The 15,366-nt window shown below is 35.6% G+C and overlaps 1 protein-coding gene across 6 annotated transcripts in view; it reads left to right on the top strand.

Moving 5' to 3' along the window:
- The window catches only part of Cdk13 (cyclin dependent kinase 13), a 101,382-nt gene that overhangs the window by 57,443 nt on the left and 28,573 nt on the right, over window positions 1–15,366 (top strand). For all 6 annotated transcript variants that reach the window (XM_090332611.1, XM_090332607.1, XM_090332609.1 and 3 more), the window contains 2 exons: window positions 5,366–5,531; window positions 6,974–7,030. In XM_090332611.1, coding sequence (XP_090188737.1) covers window positions 5,366–5,531; window positions 6,974–7,030 — 223 coding nt within the window. The remainder of the gene's footprint in view (window positions 1–5,365; window positions 5,532–6,973; window positions 7,031–15,366) is intronic.

Genomic DNA, 15,366 nt, shown 5'->3' on the forward strand with positions numbered 1-15,366 from the left:
TAGACTCTTGATTCATACTTTTGATGTTTGCCAGTTTTTGTGATAAGTATAGTTAAACAACCCTCTCTTTGTTGGAGGATGATATACCTTCTTTTTGATAAGGTATTTGTCTATTTTTTATTTATTTATTTATTTATTTATTTATTTTTTGCCAGTCCTAGGGCTTGAGCTCAGGCCCTGAGCCCTGTCCTTGGATTTTCTCAAGGCTAGAGCTCTACGACTTGAGCCTCAGCACCACTTCCGGCTTTTTTCTATGTATGTGGTACCAAGGAATCGAACCCGGGTCTTCATGCATGCTAGGCAAGCACTTTAACCACAAGGCCAAACTCCCGGCCCTATTTATTTATTTTTTGTTCAAGACTGGTACTACTACTTGCTATTTCTTCACTTCAGGCCTTCTTTTTTTTAAAATAGTTTATTGGAAATAAGATCTTCGCACTTTTCTGACTGGTTTGGTTTCAAATTATGATCCTCAGATCTCAGCCTCCTGAGTAGCTAGGATTTCAGATAAGAATCCCTGGTTCCTGGCTTAGAGTATATTTTTAAAAGATTATTGTGACTTTTACACTATTTGTTTTAATTGCTTCTACTGGTGGTATCCTCTGTTTTATCTTTAGGCTGAAGCTAATGTTCATTCCTAGGATATGTCATACTGAACTGTTGTCAATTTTGTAACAGTGTAGTAATTTTTCCAGAGATTACATATCTTCATGTAGAGATTATTTTGTCTTGTCCTACTCTTGATTCTTTTACCTCTAATTTACTGATATTTAATAAAAATAGAAAATTAACTATTGTTTTCAAAATAATTTGATAGACTCCCTTAAAAACATAAAATTATATATGTGTATGTATAAATTAGATATCCAGTTATACACTTATGCAGGTCCTGGTGTTTCAACTCACCAGAGCTGTTCCTGAGCTTTTCTGCTCAAGGCTGGCATTTTACCCTTGACCCTCAAGGCTGGCATTTTACCCTTGACCCGCAGCTCTGCTTGAGGCTTTTTGGGTGATTAGTTGGAAACAAGAGTCTCATTGAATTTTCCTGCCCAGGCTGGCTTTGAACTGTGATCATCAGATCTTTGCTTTTTGAGTAGCTAGGATTACAGATGTGCCCATCGACGCTCAAGCCTTTATCAATGTTTTATTTAGTCCATATGGCAAATGGATTACTCATTGTATAGGCAGTATAACATGTTGTTGTTGCTGTTTTTGTCATTATTTAGATCACTATTTAGACACTTCTCAGTATAATACCCTAGACTGGCCTGGTATTTTCCACAAAATCCCATTTGGCTTTTTTTGGGGGGGGGAGGGGTCGGACGTGGGACTTGAATTCTTGGGTTGAGACTGTCCCTGAGCTCTTCAGCTCAAAACTACCACCCTACCTCTGGAGCCTTAGTCTCACTTCCAGTTTCCAGTGGTTAATTGGAGATAAGAGTCCCTTAGGTTTTAGTGCCTGGACTGGCTTTTGAACCACTATCCTCAGATCTCAGCCTCCTAAGTAGCTAGGATTACAGGCGTGAGCTACGATACCCAGCTTCTTGTTTGGCTTTGAACTTAGGATTCCTGTGCCTCAGCCTCCAGAGTGCTGGTACTACAAGCATTTTACATGACATTTGGCTTAGTGTACTTACTTTATAAACAAGATATTTTCTTTTGGAATTCATTTTCCTATGTATATTTGTTTCATCTGTCCTTATGTGTGACGGTATGTGTTCATTTTCAGCAGTGTCTTAGATGATGAAGTTTATTCCTAGTCATTTATGCTTTTTTTTCCCCTCTATTGTGAGGGTCATTAGATTTTCTTTTGATCTTTTTTCCCCCTCTTTTGGCAACTCTGGTGTTGGAACTCAGGACCTTGTGATTGTGAGGTAATTGCTCTATCACTTGAGCCATACCCTCAGCCCTAAAAGTTATTTTTAAGGAGTAACATGTTGCAGCAATATGAAGTTTTGTTTTTTATAGATTGATTTTCTTTCCTAACATAGTTCCTACATCTTCTGTATTCAGGATATAGTTATTTCATGTACCTATTATATTTTTCTCTCTTAATATTTATAATTTGCCTTGATTTTTGCGTATTAACTTCTGAACAGAGATGTTGTCTTATATACAACCCCTGACATTTTCTTAATACATACAACATTTTGGCTTTGGTAGTATTATAACCTTTCAAAACAGAATGTTTCAACTGGGCATAGTATCTCATGCCCGTAAACCCAGCTACTTAGGAGGTGGGAATGGAGAAAATGAAAGATTGATTCCAACCCCATCTAGCCAAATGTTAGCCAGGCCCATTACAACAACAAAAGGAAACAGCATGTCTGTTAGCTATGTGGGAGATACAAGTTGGAATATCACAGTCTGAGGCCAAGCCAGGGCAAAGTGTGCATGTGAGACCCTATCTGAAACATAATGTAAAAATGGTCAGGAGCCTGGCTTAAAGTGATAGATTCCCTGCTTAGCAATCACAAGGCTCTAAATTATAACTGCAGTACAGAAGAAGGGAACAATAGCAACAAAAAATAGCTGAAACCTGGGCATTGGTGGCTCATGCCTATAATCCCAGCTACTCAAGAGGCTGAGATTTGAGGATCACAATTCAAAGCCGGCCATGGCAGGAAAGTCTGTGAGACTTTTATTTACAATTAACTACTTCTCATTCCCTCCCCCCCCAAAAAGAATGGAGCTGTGGCTTAAGTGGTAGAGTGTTAGCCTTGAGCAAAAGAAGCATAGGGACAGTGCCAGGTGCACTGATGGCTTGTGACTGCAGTGCCAACTGGGCAGACAATACAAAAGAATCCATGTTTAATATCGCCAGTAAAAATCAAGGCTAGAGACATGAGTCAAGTATTAAAAATGCTTGCTGAGCAAATGAGCAAGCAAGCTGAGTAAGGCAAAGCCCTGAATCCAAAACCTAGTACTGGCTCTCTTGAACCCTGTTGAAAAATGATTACCTTTGTTTTACAAGTTTAGTAAGAGTTCTTTGCTCATTTAAAAATAGAGGCTTTTTTTTTTTGTTGTTGTTGTTGTTGTTTTGATTCTGGGGCTTCAACTTTGGGCCTGGACATCCCTGAGGTCTTTAGCTCAAGGCTACCATCCTACACTTGAGCCACAGAGCCACTTCTGGTTTTCTGGGTTTCTGGTGGTTAATTGGAGATAAGAATCTCATAAACTTTTGTGCCCATTCTGGCTTTGAACAACTCCATCCTCAGATCTCAGCTTCCTGAGTAGCTAGGATTCCATGCAAGAGCCATAGAGACTGTTTTATGAACTATGTTCAGATGCCTTGTCAGGATACAGTTTTTCCCTTTTCTAATATGATACAAGTTTTGCTAGCTTTTCCATTCTTAAATTGTAAATAAAATTTTATTTGATTATGATACTTCATTTTATTTATTTCATTTGTCACTTTGCCAGTTCTGGGGCTTGGACTTAGGGTCTGGGCACTGTCCTTGAACTTTCTCAAGGCTAACACTCTACCACTAGAGTCACAGCACCACTTTTAGATTTTCTGTGTATTTAGTAGTGAGGAATCAAACCCAGGGCTTGATGCATATATGCTAAGCAAGCACTCTACTACTAGGCCACACTCCTGGCTCTTTATTATTTAAAATTCAAGGTCTTGCCGGGCACCAGTGGTTCACGCCTGTAATCCTAGCTACTCAGGAGGCCGAGATCTGAGGATCATGGTTCAAAGCCAGCCTGGGCACGAAAGACCGTGAAACTCTTATCTCCAGTTAACCACCAGAAAACTGTAAAGATAAGTTGTACAAGTTTTTTTTTTTTTAATGTATGGATTATTCTTGCTTTTTAACTGGAAGTGTGGCTCAACTGGTAGAGTAGTAGCCTTGAGCTAAAGAGCTCAGGGACATCACCCAGGCCCAGAGTTCAAGCCCCATGACCAAGCATTAGGAGCACTATATTATTTGAATCATACTTGCAGCCCTTTTTGCTTTAGCTTAAGTAGGATATCAGGCTTTTTGCCTAAACCTCTTCAGACCACAATTTTTTTACCTCTACTCCTATAAACTAGAATTATACGTATGTGGCACCAACTTGGCTTTTTTTCCTGATTATTATTTTTTATTATCAGTGATGTGTAGGGGGGTTACAGTTAACATTTGTAAGGTAATGAGTACATTACTTCTCAAACATTGTTACCCCTTCCCATGTTTTTTCTCTTCCCCTCCCCCTCATTTATTTTTTGATTTAGGATTTTGCCTAAGCTGGTATTGAACAATGTCTTAATTTACTGAGTAAGCTGGGATTACAGGCATATATCACCATACCTACCCTGATTATTAGGTCTCTTCTTTCAGCTTTGGGTTCAATTTGTACAAATTTAATTAAGATTTTTAAAAAAGCTAACATACAGTTGCATAGTTATGTATACTGTGTGCTATTTTAAGTTAGCAGGCCTACAGTAGTTACGAAAATGGTTATAATTTTTATTCTTTCAAAATGATCTGGATTTTTATATATATTAATATATAATTCATTCATATATATGTAAACGAACAAAAATTGTATGTTTAGTAGAAAAGTAGAAAATTTAATAAAAGTGTTTGTAGGTATACACTCTTCCAATAAAAGCAATAAAGCAATTCTTTTTCTTTTCTCTCTTTTTTGGTACTAGGGGTTGATATCAGAGCCTTATGCTTGCTTGGCTGGTGCTCTGCCATTTGAGCCATGCCTTCAGCATGACTTTTTGCTGGTTAATTGGAGATGGAATCTCCTAATGTTAAATTTTCAGAAAAAGATGAATGTTTTTAAGGTGATAAAATAGCACTTCTTTTCAAGGATCAGTACCACTACAGGTATTTTATTTTTAAAAATAAAACCTAAACATTTAGTGTACACTGTGCAGAAAATAAGCTATGTAACTTGTGGGTAGGGATAGGAGGGGAAAACCAAAGGTGATACTGTCCAAATTAGAAATACATATTTCTTGAATTATGAAATTGTAATCCCTCTGTATATACTTCAATAATAGAAATAAAATTGTATAGTTAAAAAAAAAACAACTAGCTGGGCTCTGGTAGCTCATGTCTGTGTAATCCTACCTCCTCAGGAGGCTGAGATCTGAGAGGATCAAGGTTCAAAGCCAGCCCAGGCAGGGAAGTCCATGAGACTCTTACCTCCATTTAACCACCAGAAAGCCACACGAAGTGGTGCTGGAATTCAGAGTGCTAGCCTTGAGCAAAAAAGAGCTCAAGGACAGCGCCTAGGCCCCGTGTTCAAGCCCAGCTTACAAAAAAGAAATCCCCCCCCCAAAAGAAACCCCAAAAAACAAAAACCCCCAATCTATAAAGATAAGTTGTACAAGTTTTTTAATGTATGGATTATTCTTGCTTTTTAGGTGCATTTTATCTGGTGTTTGAGTATATGGACCATGATCTAATGGGACTACTGGAGTCAGGCTTGGTTCATTTTAATGAAAGTCACATCAAATCATTTAATTATTGTCATAAGAAGAACTTTTTGCATAGAGATATTAAATGTTCAAATATCCTTCTAAATAATAGGTATGGATGTGAGCTTCATCTGTATGTTCAAATGGAGTACTATATAATGCTTGTCTTGATTTTGTTGAAAACTTATTGTTCCAGATGTCTAATCAACAGCCCTGAAACTTGGTTTCCTGTTGTGTTGTATTTTCTTGGTTAGATTAATTTTCAATGACAGTTTATACTGTCATGTAATGGAAAGATACTAAATAGTTGGTCTTTAACACAGGAAAACAAAATTTCTGTATTAATATAGAACTTTAAATATGACTGAAATAAACTTAAGGCACATACACAGTAATACCTAATTGGGTTGGTTTGGTTGTTGTTGATTTTGGTTTACTATGATATCAAGTAATGTGAATGATCTTCATATTGGTTAAAATTTTTTTTTATCATGGTTTAACATGACTTCTTTCTTCCTGAAGTATGCATGATGCTTATGTTCAATGTTAGTAATAATATAACACGAACCCTGGTGAATTTTGTAATTATAGTAGTACTTTTTCAGTTTAACTGAGCATGTTTGGAATCATTGTTTTATTTTTATTCATTTACACATTTATTTATTCACTATCTATCTATCTATCTATCTATCTATCTATCTATCTATCTATCTATTCATTTACTGCTCCTTAGGACCTGGTGCTGATTACTTTACTACTTGGACCACAGCACCATTTCTGGTTTTCTGGTGGTTAATTGGAGATAAGAGTCTCACAGACTTTCCTGCCAGGACTGTCTTTAAACTGCAATGCCTAGATCTCAACTTCCTGAGTAGCTAGGCCTGAGCCACTAGTGCCTGGCATGGTCCTGGTTTTAAACAGTAGGAAATAGTGGATGTAGCTAGCATCTCCAAGAGCTAAAAATTAAATAAAATTTTAATTTGACCTTATTCTTGGGCATTGTTGGCTTGAGTAAATAATGTGTTCTAAATTAGAAATGAATAGTACTTGAACTAATATTTAAGCATTTTCTTTGGATCATTGGGGTTTGGTTCTAAGATTACTCACCCCTTTTCTAGAATCTGTAGATTCCAAGTTCCTTATATAAAATGGAGTATTGTACTCCCAGGTATTATTGTGTTATGTACTCTGTATTACTGATAGTACAATGGAAATGATGTATAAATAGTTTTACAGTTATGTAGGGAATACTAATACCAATAAAGAAGCTTGCACATGTTCAGTACAGACACATATTTTTTTTGAGGGGGGAATATTTTCCATTTATAATAGTTTGAAGATTCAAAACCTGGGGAACTAAGTGGGTTAATGTATTAATAATAATGACAACTGAAATGTGAGAGCAAGGTTAACTGTTACTCTGTGAATATATCTCCTATACTTCAGTGTGATCAAAGTTAAAATTTATATGTAGGCTTTTCATGAGTATGAAGTATACATTATCAATTCAGAATAGACTAATACCTTTGGTTCATTTTGTCTTATTTCTACCAGAGGGCAGATTAAACTTGCAGATTTTGGACTTGCTCGATTGTATAGCTCAGAAGAAAGGTAAGAGTACTTTCAAATGAATACTGTAGATATTATAGTCTAGTTTTAGAAGCTGTGTTTAGGGTACCTTATTGATAATTTTTTAGTTTTTATGTCTTTATATACAAAATAATAAATTTATACCATATTGGGTAGACTATTTTAATTCTATAATGTTATATATTCATTTAAAATTAATTGATTTTTAACAGGTGAATATAATTTCTGTAAAATGCTTATAACTTAAGACTTTAAAAATTCATTTGTAGATTTCTAATGCAGATCTAGATATTAATATGTTCTGAATTTTTGTTTTGTAAAAACTTGAGTTTTAAAAATTAAACATACACAGTTTGTTTTCATTATTGTTTTAGACTTAATCTTCGTTTTGATCTTAGTTTTTTTCTCTGTTTACGTGTTTTCCCTCTTCTCCCTCCCCTCCTCTTTTCCTGAAACTGTTTAAACAACCTACTGTGAGATCCCTGGCTGAAGCTGGGATGTGTTTCTAACATGGCTCCATCTGTACCTAGAACTAATATGAAACTTCAAAATGCACTATTTTGGGAGGGACTAAATATTATGTAAATAAACCCTGGAATTAATTAGATTTAATAAATCTAGTCAGCCTAGCCCATTTTTTGTGACATAGTTTCAGATTTATTTACCGTATTTTTAATTTTAACATACTGAAACACCATTTCATTTTAGTGGATTAATGTATTGAATAAATTCAGTAAATGGATAAGCAATGATGTAATAGGCAGATATAAACAATGTATTTTACTCTTTTAAAAGAATAAATTCTTACTCATTAATAATGAAATACTGGTTGAGCGTTGGTAGCTCATGCTTGTAGTCCTAGCTCCTAAGGATGCTGAGATCTGAGGATCACAGTTTAAAACCCAGCTTGGACAGGAAAGTCTGTGAGACTATTATCACCAGTTAACCAAAGAAAAGTCAGAAGTGGCTGTGTGGCTCAAAGTGGTAGACTGTTAATCTTAAGCAAACAAAAGCTCCGGCACAGTGGCTAGGCCTCTGAGTTCAAGCTCCATGACTTAAAAATAAATTAAAAAATGAGAGCAAAATACTGCTATTTTCCCAAACTGTAGAGCTGTATTTCAACAAAACAACTTAATAAAATAAGGCCCAATGCTTATTAAGGTAAAATTCACATAGAAGATTAATTAATATAAGATTTATGTTTTGATGTAATGGAGGGGATAGGAAATAGTCGAGAATTTACCATTATAAGGTAATATTTAAATTAGACATAATTGAATATATTATTATTGAATAGATATCTTGCTAAGAAAATAAAACTTTAGTTTTGAATCATACTACTGAATTATTTCACTGGAATTTTTGGCCAGTTCTGAGGCTTGGACTCAGGGGCCTAGGTACTGTCCTTGGACACTTTTTGTTCAAGGCTAGCATTCTGCCACTTGAGCCACATCACCATTTCTGAGTACTTGATATTGAGGAATCAAACCAAGGGCTTCACGCACACTAGGCAAGCATTCTATCACAGACTTTCCTCCCTCCCTTTTTTCCCTCCCTCCTTCCTTCCCTCCCTCCCTCTTTCTCTTCCCTCCCTTCTTCCCTTCCTCCCCTTTCCCTCCCTTCTCTTTCTTTTTCTTCCTTTCCTTCTTTCTTAAACTCACACATGTGCTTAATATATTATTTTAAGAAAGGGTTATGTGTGTGCATGTGTGTGTGCGCACGTGTGTATATGTATGTCTGTGAAAGAAATGTAAAATAGCCCAAGGGAGTAAATTTGTATTTGAGAAAGATCAAAACCCAGAGAAGGTTGGGCAAATTTTTCTCACTTTAAAATTTTATTTTTTAGCTAGAATATAAAAATTGTATATATTTGTTATTTATGTTTATTGGTTTAAAGTATGTATGCATTATGAAATGATTAAGTAGAGCTAATTAAGAAATTTTTTATGTCCAGGACACTTAAAATCTACTCTGAGCAATTTCTAAGAGTATAATGTCTTACTAACTCTATTTAAATACCCCATGTTGTATAAGTATCTGTTGAATTTCTAGTAATTGAAAATATGTACTCCCCCCCTCTTTTTTTTGGTAGTGCCTGAGTACTACCATTACTTTGAAGTGATAAGTGTTGGTTTTGAACTCAGGTGCTTTTCTGCTTAAGCCATGCTCTTAACTATCCCTTTTGGCCTTAGGTTATTTTTCAGATAGGGTCTGGTGATGTTACTAGGGGCAACCTCAAACTTCTTTCCTTCTCTCTCTGCCTCCCACATAGGTGAGATGACAGGCATGCAACATCATGCCTGGCCTGAAATTTTATGATCTTTGGTCGGCCTCCAAGTCCCACCCATGGAACCACCACTGTATTCTATCTATCTATCTATCTATCTATCTATCTATCTATCTATCTATCTATCTATCATCTATCTATTTTTTTTTTCCTGATTACATGTGTTAAGCTTCCTTTCACTTAACATAATCGTCTTTTGAGTTCATCCATGTTGTATCAAAGGTTAGGGTAGCATAGTATTTTGTGTGTGTGCACATACACATACACACATTACATCCTCATTACCCTTTCATCTATAGGTGGTCACTTACATTGATTCCATGTCTATTGTGTTGTGAAGGATTAAATTACTTTAAAAATAAGTGGCTTCAGGGCTGGGAGTTTGGTCTAGTGGTAGAGTGCTTGCCTAGCGTGCACGAAGACCCAGATTCAATTCCTTGGTACCACATACATAGAAAAAGGCCAGAAGTGGTGCTGAGGCTCAAGTGGTGGAGCTCTAGCCTTGAGAAAGTCCAAGGACAGTGCCCAGGCCCTTTGCTCAAGCCCAGGACTGGCAAAAAAAAAAAAAAAGTGGGTTCATGTTGTAATGTACACCCACGGTCCCCTATTTGGCTAGTAGTTGAGGCAGATGGTTGTAAATCTGAGGCAAGAATTGGATAGGTAAGAGACCTATGTTTCAAGATTTCAACTCTAGATTTAAAATTTTTTACATCATATACAATAGTGCCTCTTGGTAGAACTTGATCTTAATGTGTATTTAATTTAAAACAGCTTGAGTGACTTACTATGAAATTACTGAATTTCTCTGGCTGTTCTTTTTTTGGGGGAAATTCTGGTTAGGCATTCTATTTAATTAGCTGGATGAGACTTCACTGTCTGCTTTATCTGTAATAAGAGTGTGTTATATTTGAATATGAGTCCCTTCCTTTTTGTTAGGTTTCAGTGAAGATGGAACCACCTAGTTTCCATTCCCACCTAATAAATTTTATTATGCAGATATCCAGGCAATTTTGAGTGGATTTTAGTCTAGTAAATTTTATAGTACAGCCACATTTTATATATCAGCACTTTTTTCCCACTGGTTTTCCATTTGAAATGCAATATTGGGTTTCAGTAGAGGATTGGAGTTGCAGCATTTTACTGCTCATGGTCCCCTAATGTTGGAATTTTTTTAGTTTAGAGAAATAGGAAATTTGAAATTACATAACTGAGTCTTCGGGTAATATGGAGTAAGTTTTTTTGTTCTATCAAATATACTCTTTCTTTCATTTTTTTTTTTTTTTTTGCTGGTCCTGGGGCCTGAACTCAGGGCCTGAGCACTGTCCCTAAGTTTTCTCAAGGCCTAGTGCTCTACCACTTGAGTCACACCACTGCCAGCTTTTTCTATGTATGTGGTATGGAGGAATCGAACCTGGGTGTACGTGCATGCTATGCAAGCACTCTTACCACTAGGCCAAACTCCTGGCCCCTCTATATTCTTGAAGGGCTTTTATTTATTTGCGGGTTTTTTTTTTTTTTTTGCCAGTCCTGACGCTTGATCTCAGGGCCTGAGCACTGTCCTTTGGCTTTCTCAAGGTATGCAAACACTACCATTAGGCCCTGCCCTGGCCTTGAAATGGCTTTATACTTAAAATCTTTTCCCTCCTTCCCTCCTTCCCTTCCCCCTTCCTCCCTTATATTGGAATAGTTGACTTAAAATTCCATTTGTAAAGTAGGCTTTGTATGATACAATGCCTTAGAGATACATACTTTATCCTAGTGAATTTAAATAATTTAAAATCTACCTTTATTAGAGTGATTGTATTTTCCCAAATGTTCTGGAAATACATAGGTGTTTCCTGAACTTTCTACATTGTTATTGCAATTAGAGAACAAGGGAAAGCTTTACCATAACATAGCAGTAAAGATATTAAGTTGTCTTCAAGTATTTTCTAGTTAACTGCTGTAGTTAGAGTAATTGTGACATTCGATAATTTAGTATCAGTTTTTTTTGTATTCCCCAAACAACTTTTAGTTTATATATCTGATGCTATTACAGATACATCTCATTTGGTTTTGTGGGTTGCATTTGTTTCCCAAAGATGTTTAGTTTATTTCCATGATGAGAAATACTTGGGTGGAATTATACATAGTAGTTGGGCTGTCTTTATGTGACTTCCATATGAAAAAGTTTTCTACATAAGTTGAAATTAACTTCATGTTCTTACATACCAAATGTAATGTGTTTTAAATTCAATGAGTATAAAAACCCGTGGTCCTAACTTGGGAAACTGTAGTTCTGATTTTTTTCCCCCTAGTCCAATTGTATTATCTTGGTCAGGTGGCTTGCCACGCATTTGAACCTCATTATGGTCAATGTATCGTGAAACATTTAAAAATCTCCCAAATCTTGGGCTTTGAGAATAGAGAACTTGCCAGTATGCATGAAGCCTTGTCTTTGATCTTAGGCCTGCAAACAGACATCGCCAAAACAAAACAAGAAACAAAAATAAGATAAAAATTTCCAAAAGTATTGAGAAGTATACCTTTTATGATTCTAAAATTTAATGCAGTCCAAATAGAGTAGTTTCTTAATGGATTATGAAAGTCTACTGTGTTTATATGTAATGAGTCTATAAGGAGTACTGGTTTTTCAACACATTTGCCTCACATACATACTATTTTGAAGGTGATAGCGCCATCTAGTGGCTTAATGTAAGATTACCGTTAAAAGCAAAATTAAATGGCTATATGTACCACATGTCTGGACTAGGTAAAATTTAAAAAAATTAAAATTATTATTATAAAGTTGATATACAGAGGTGTTACAGTTACATAAGTCAGATAAGGAATACTTTGTTTTGGAACATGATGAAATTATTCATTAAAATTGCTTCATCTACTCAAGTAGTTACTAATCGTGCTCTTGTTACTCTTTCTAGGATTGTATCCTGGTTTATTGATTAATTAGACATTACTGTTAGTGTTTATCAAAATACGTAGCTCTGTGTGTGTGTGTGTGTGTGTGTGTGTGTGTGTGTGTGTGTGTGTGTGTGGTTTATAAAGAAAGGAAATGGAAGAAACTCACTTAGCATTTATGTATGTAGTCACTGCAAAAAGTTTCCTGAGATGATTTGTGTTGATACCATTATTCTTATGCACATTATAGATAAATTGAAATTTGGGAAATGTAATGCACTTGCAAGGTCACCAGCAATTGGTGGAGCAAAGAATTAAACCGAGGTATTTTTATAAAAGGCGATTTTCATTATGTTTAGTGATTCCTTGGTTGAGACCTTGTCACCAACTTTGCTCACATTCCAGATATGGATTGCCCAAGAAACCTCATAGTCATCTTTAGAAGGTATCATTCTTTAGCAGGTATCATTGCCTAGTGGCCAATCTTAAGAGTTCTTCTGTAGCAACGGGTCTGTGGAATTTTACTCTCTGCCTTTTCAGCTCTCTAAAAGTAGTAATTTTCTTTTTCTAAGGAGCTATACTTTAGTTTTAGACTAATGAATAAGCTAATTGTGTGGTGTTTACATTTGTGAATTTCAGATAACAAATTTTGTTGTTTTTAAAACATCTTTAAAGCTCCTTACCTAATAATGATCAATCTGTAAGTGAAGAGTATTTTGGTACCACCAAATATTTAAAATGATCTGAGAAGTTTTTATTATTTAGAAGTGTGATGAATTTTATTTTTATCTTGCTAATGACATTGATGTAAGAAGTTTATTTAGTTGAAATTGAAATCTAGGATATTTACCTTCCAGATCATTATTTTTGAGACTTTACAAGGCTTTAAGTTTTTACTTACAAGTAGCACTTTTCTTGAATTTACTCTTTTGATTTTCTAATCAAATCAGATTTTCTAATCAAAGTATAAATTCTAAGGACGTGACTACATGTTTTTCAGTACTGTGTGTTCAATAGGGGTTAATTTACTTTTTGTATAGACTTGGTTAGTATAAAAGTAAAATTTTTTCTTAAAATGAAAAATTGTTAATTCGGTTTACTTTTAAAACATTTAATGTTTATTTTTGCTCTTGTTAATTTTATTTATTTTTTGTTTATATTGTTTTGAGGATTCGAACCCAAGGTGTCACGCATGATAGGGAAGTGCTCTACCTACCACTAAGCCACATTTCGTGTCCTGTTTATTCTTTTTATCTGGTAAATGAATTAATCTTTAGGATACTGAAAACAGGTACCCAGATTTAGAGGGACCAAGTTTGAAATGTTCATTTTTGAGGATTCAAAAACTTCATTCCTTTGCCTTTGGATGTTCTATTTTCATTTTATAGTAGTGCTTTAAAATTTTCCCAGGATTTAAGTTTTTTGACTTCAAAACGTAATTTCAGCTGGGCGCGATGGCTATTCAGGAGGCTGAGATCTGAGGATTGAGGATCAAAGCCAGCCTGGGCACTAAAGAATAACTCTTATCTCCAATTAACCACTAGAAAACCAGAAGTGGGGCTGTGGTTCCTGGGGCAGGGCAGCTCTTCAGAGGTCAGGGACAATACCCAGGCCCAGGATGGGTGGGTAGGGCAGTAGACTTGAGCTGAATTGCTCAGGGATAGCACCCAGGCCTAGAGTTCAAGTCCCATGACCCACCAAAAACAAAACAAGCAATGTAATTTCTATCTGTTACTTTTTTGTTAATAAGAATATAGAATAAGTATTATTGAATGATGTTTATCTTGAAATTATCCTTAATTCTCTTCTAGCTCTGCTTATCTTCAAATTTGCTTTTGTGATTAAAATATTAGTTTTTCAATTTCCCCTTTGCCAATTAAGTGGTAGGTTGAAAGTGAGTTGTAGTGCTGATTTTGTAAGAAAAACCCTTATTACTATTTTGTAACATAGTCTTGCTCGGTAGCCTAGGCTAACCTTGAACTCCTCATGCTCTAGTCTTAGCCTCCTAAGTGCTGGGATAATCGGTGGTTTATTTTGCAAAATTTTTGCTTAAATTATCATGAGTATAAAAATCAGTTTATTATAAATGCATTTAGCACATAGGTAAAGCACCACTAACTTCTGTAAAGTTTTTTATTTTATTTTTTATTTTTCTATCTTATTACTCTAGAAAATGCATTTGCTCAGCCCTGTCAGAGAACCAAAGAGTCGTTGTAGTTAGAACAAGAAACATTATGTAATACTAGAAGAAAGCAATGTGTACTAAAGGTGTAACACAGTGTCATTACATTTTATACAATTATTTTGACTATTTTGAGGAGTGAATTGGTCTTTAAGACTAAAAACAAGGACAGGCAACTGGAAAGTGATGTAGTAAATTTAGAAAGAAAGCAGGATTTTGGCATAGCAGTTGAAAAGATAGGTAAATTATATCATAAGGATATAGTGGAGAATTGTTAGTGTTTAGTGACTGAATATGTGTTGTGAAGTATATCCTGATGCCTATTCTTATAACCTTGCTGGATGTATTATTAGTTAGGAAAGGCTAAAACTTGGTGACAAATATGGGCTATGAAATATAGAAGTGGTTAAAAAATGAGAGGCCTCTGTATATTTCACTTTACTGTTGAATGGTTGTTGCTTACCTTAGCGCACCATTAATGTGTAACCATATCATCAGGTCAAGTGGTGACTGTTTCATACAGTCATCCAGGAATCCATGTTGGAAGATCTGCCACGGCTGTTGCCAGAAGTGAGCAAAGAGGGAGGAATGTTATGAAACCAGGCCTAGCGATGACACTTACCACATACACTCCCTGTTCTGCTGGAGAGCACTTGGTCATGAGGCCACACCTCACTTCAGTGAGGCTGGGAATGTAGGGTAGCTGGGCAGCTGCCATAGAAGAAAGGAAGAACAGATTTTAGAGAACAGTCTCTGCCACAAATGGTGATGCTGTTTGCTGAGACAGGCAACAGGAAGAGAGAAGCAGTTTACAGCAAAAAGGTAATTACTTTTGAATGTGTTATTTTGTAGGTACTTATAGGAGCTGTAATTTACATATGTAATAAGAATAGACAGATAAGACAAGGAAGGTGACAGGATCAATTGGAAAACACCTTTATTTTTTATAGATGATAATGAAAAAGAGGAAAGGGCGGGGGAGTGAAAATG

The sequence above is a fragment of the Megascapheus bottae genome, chromosome 5, assembly GCF_031878675.1.
Source record: "Megascapheus bottae isolate mThoBot1 chromosome 5, mThoBot2.hap1, whole genome shotgun sequence".
NCBI classification, from domain to species: Eukaryota; Metazoa; Chordata; class Mammalia; order Rodentia; family Geomyidae; genus Megascapheus; species Megascapheus bottae.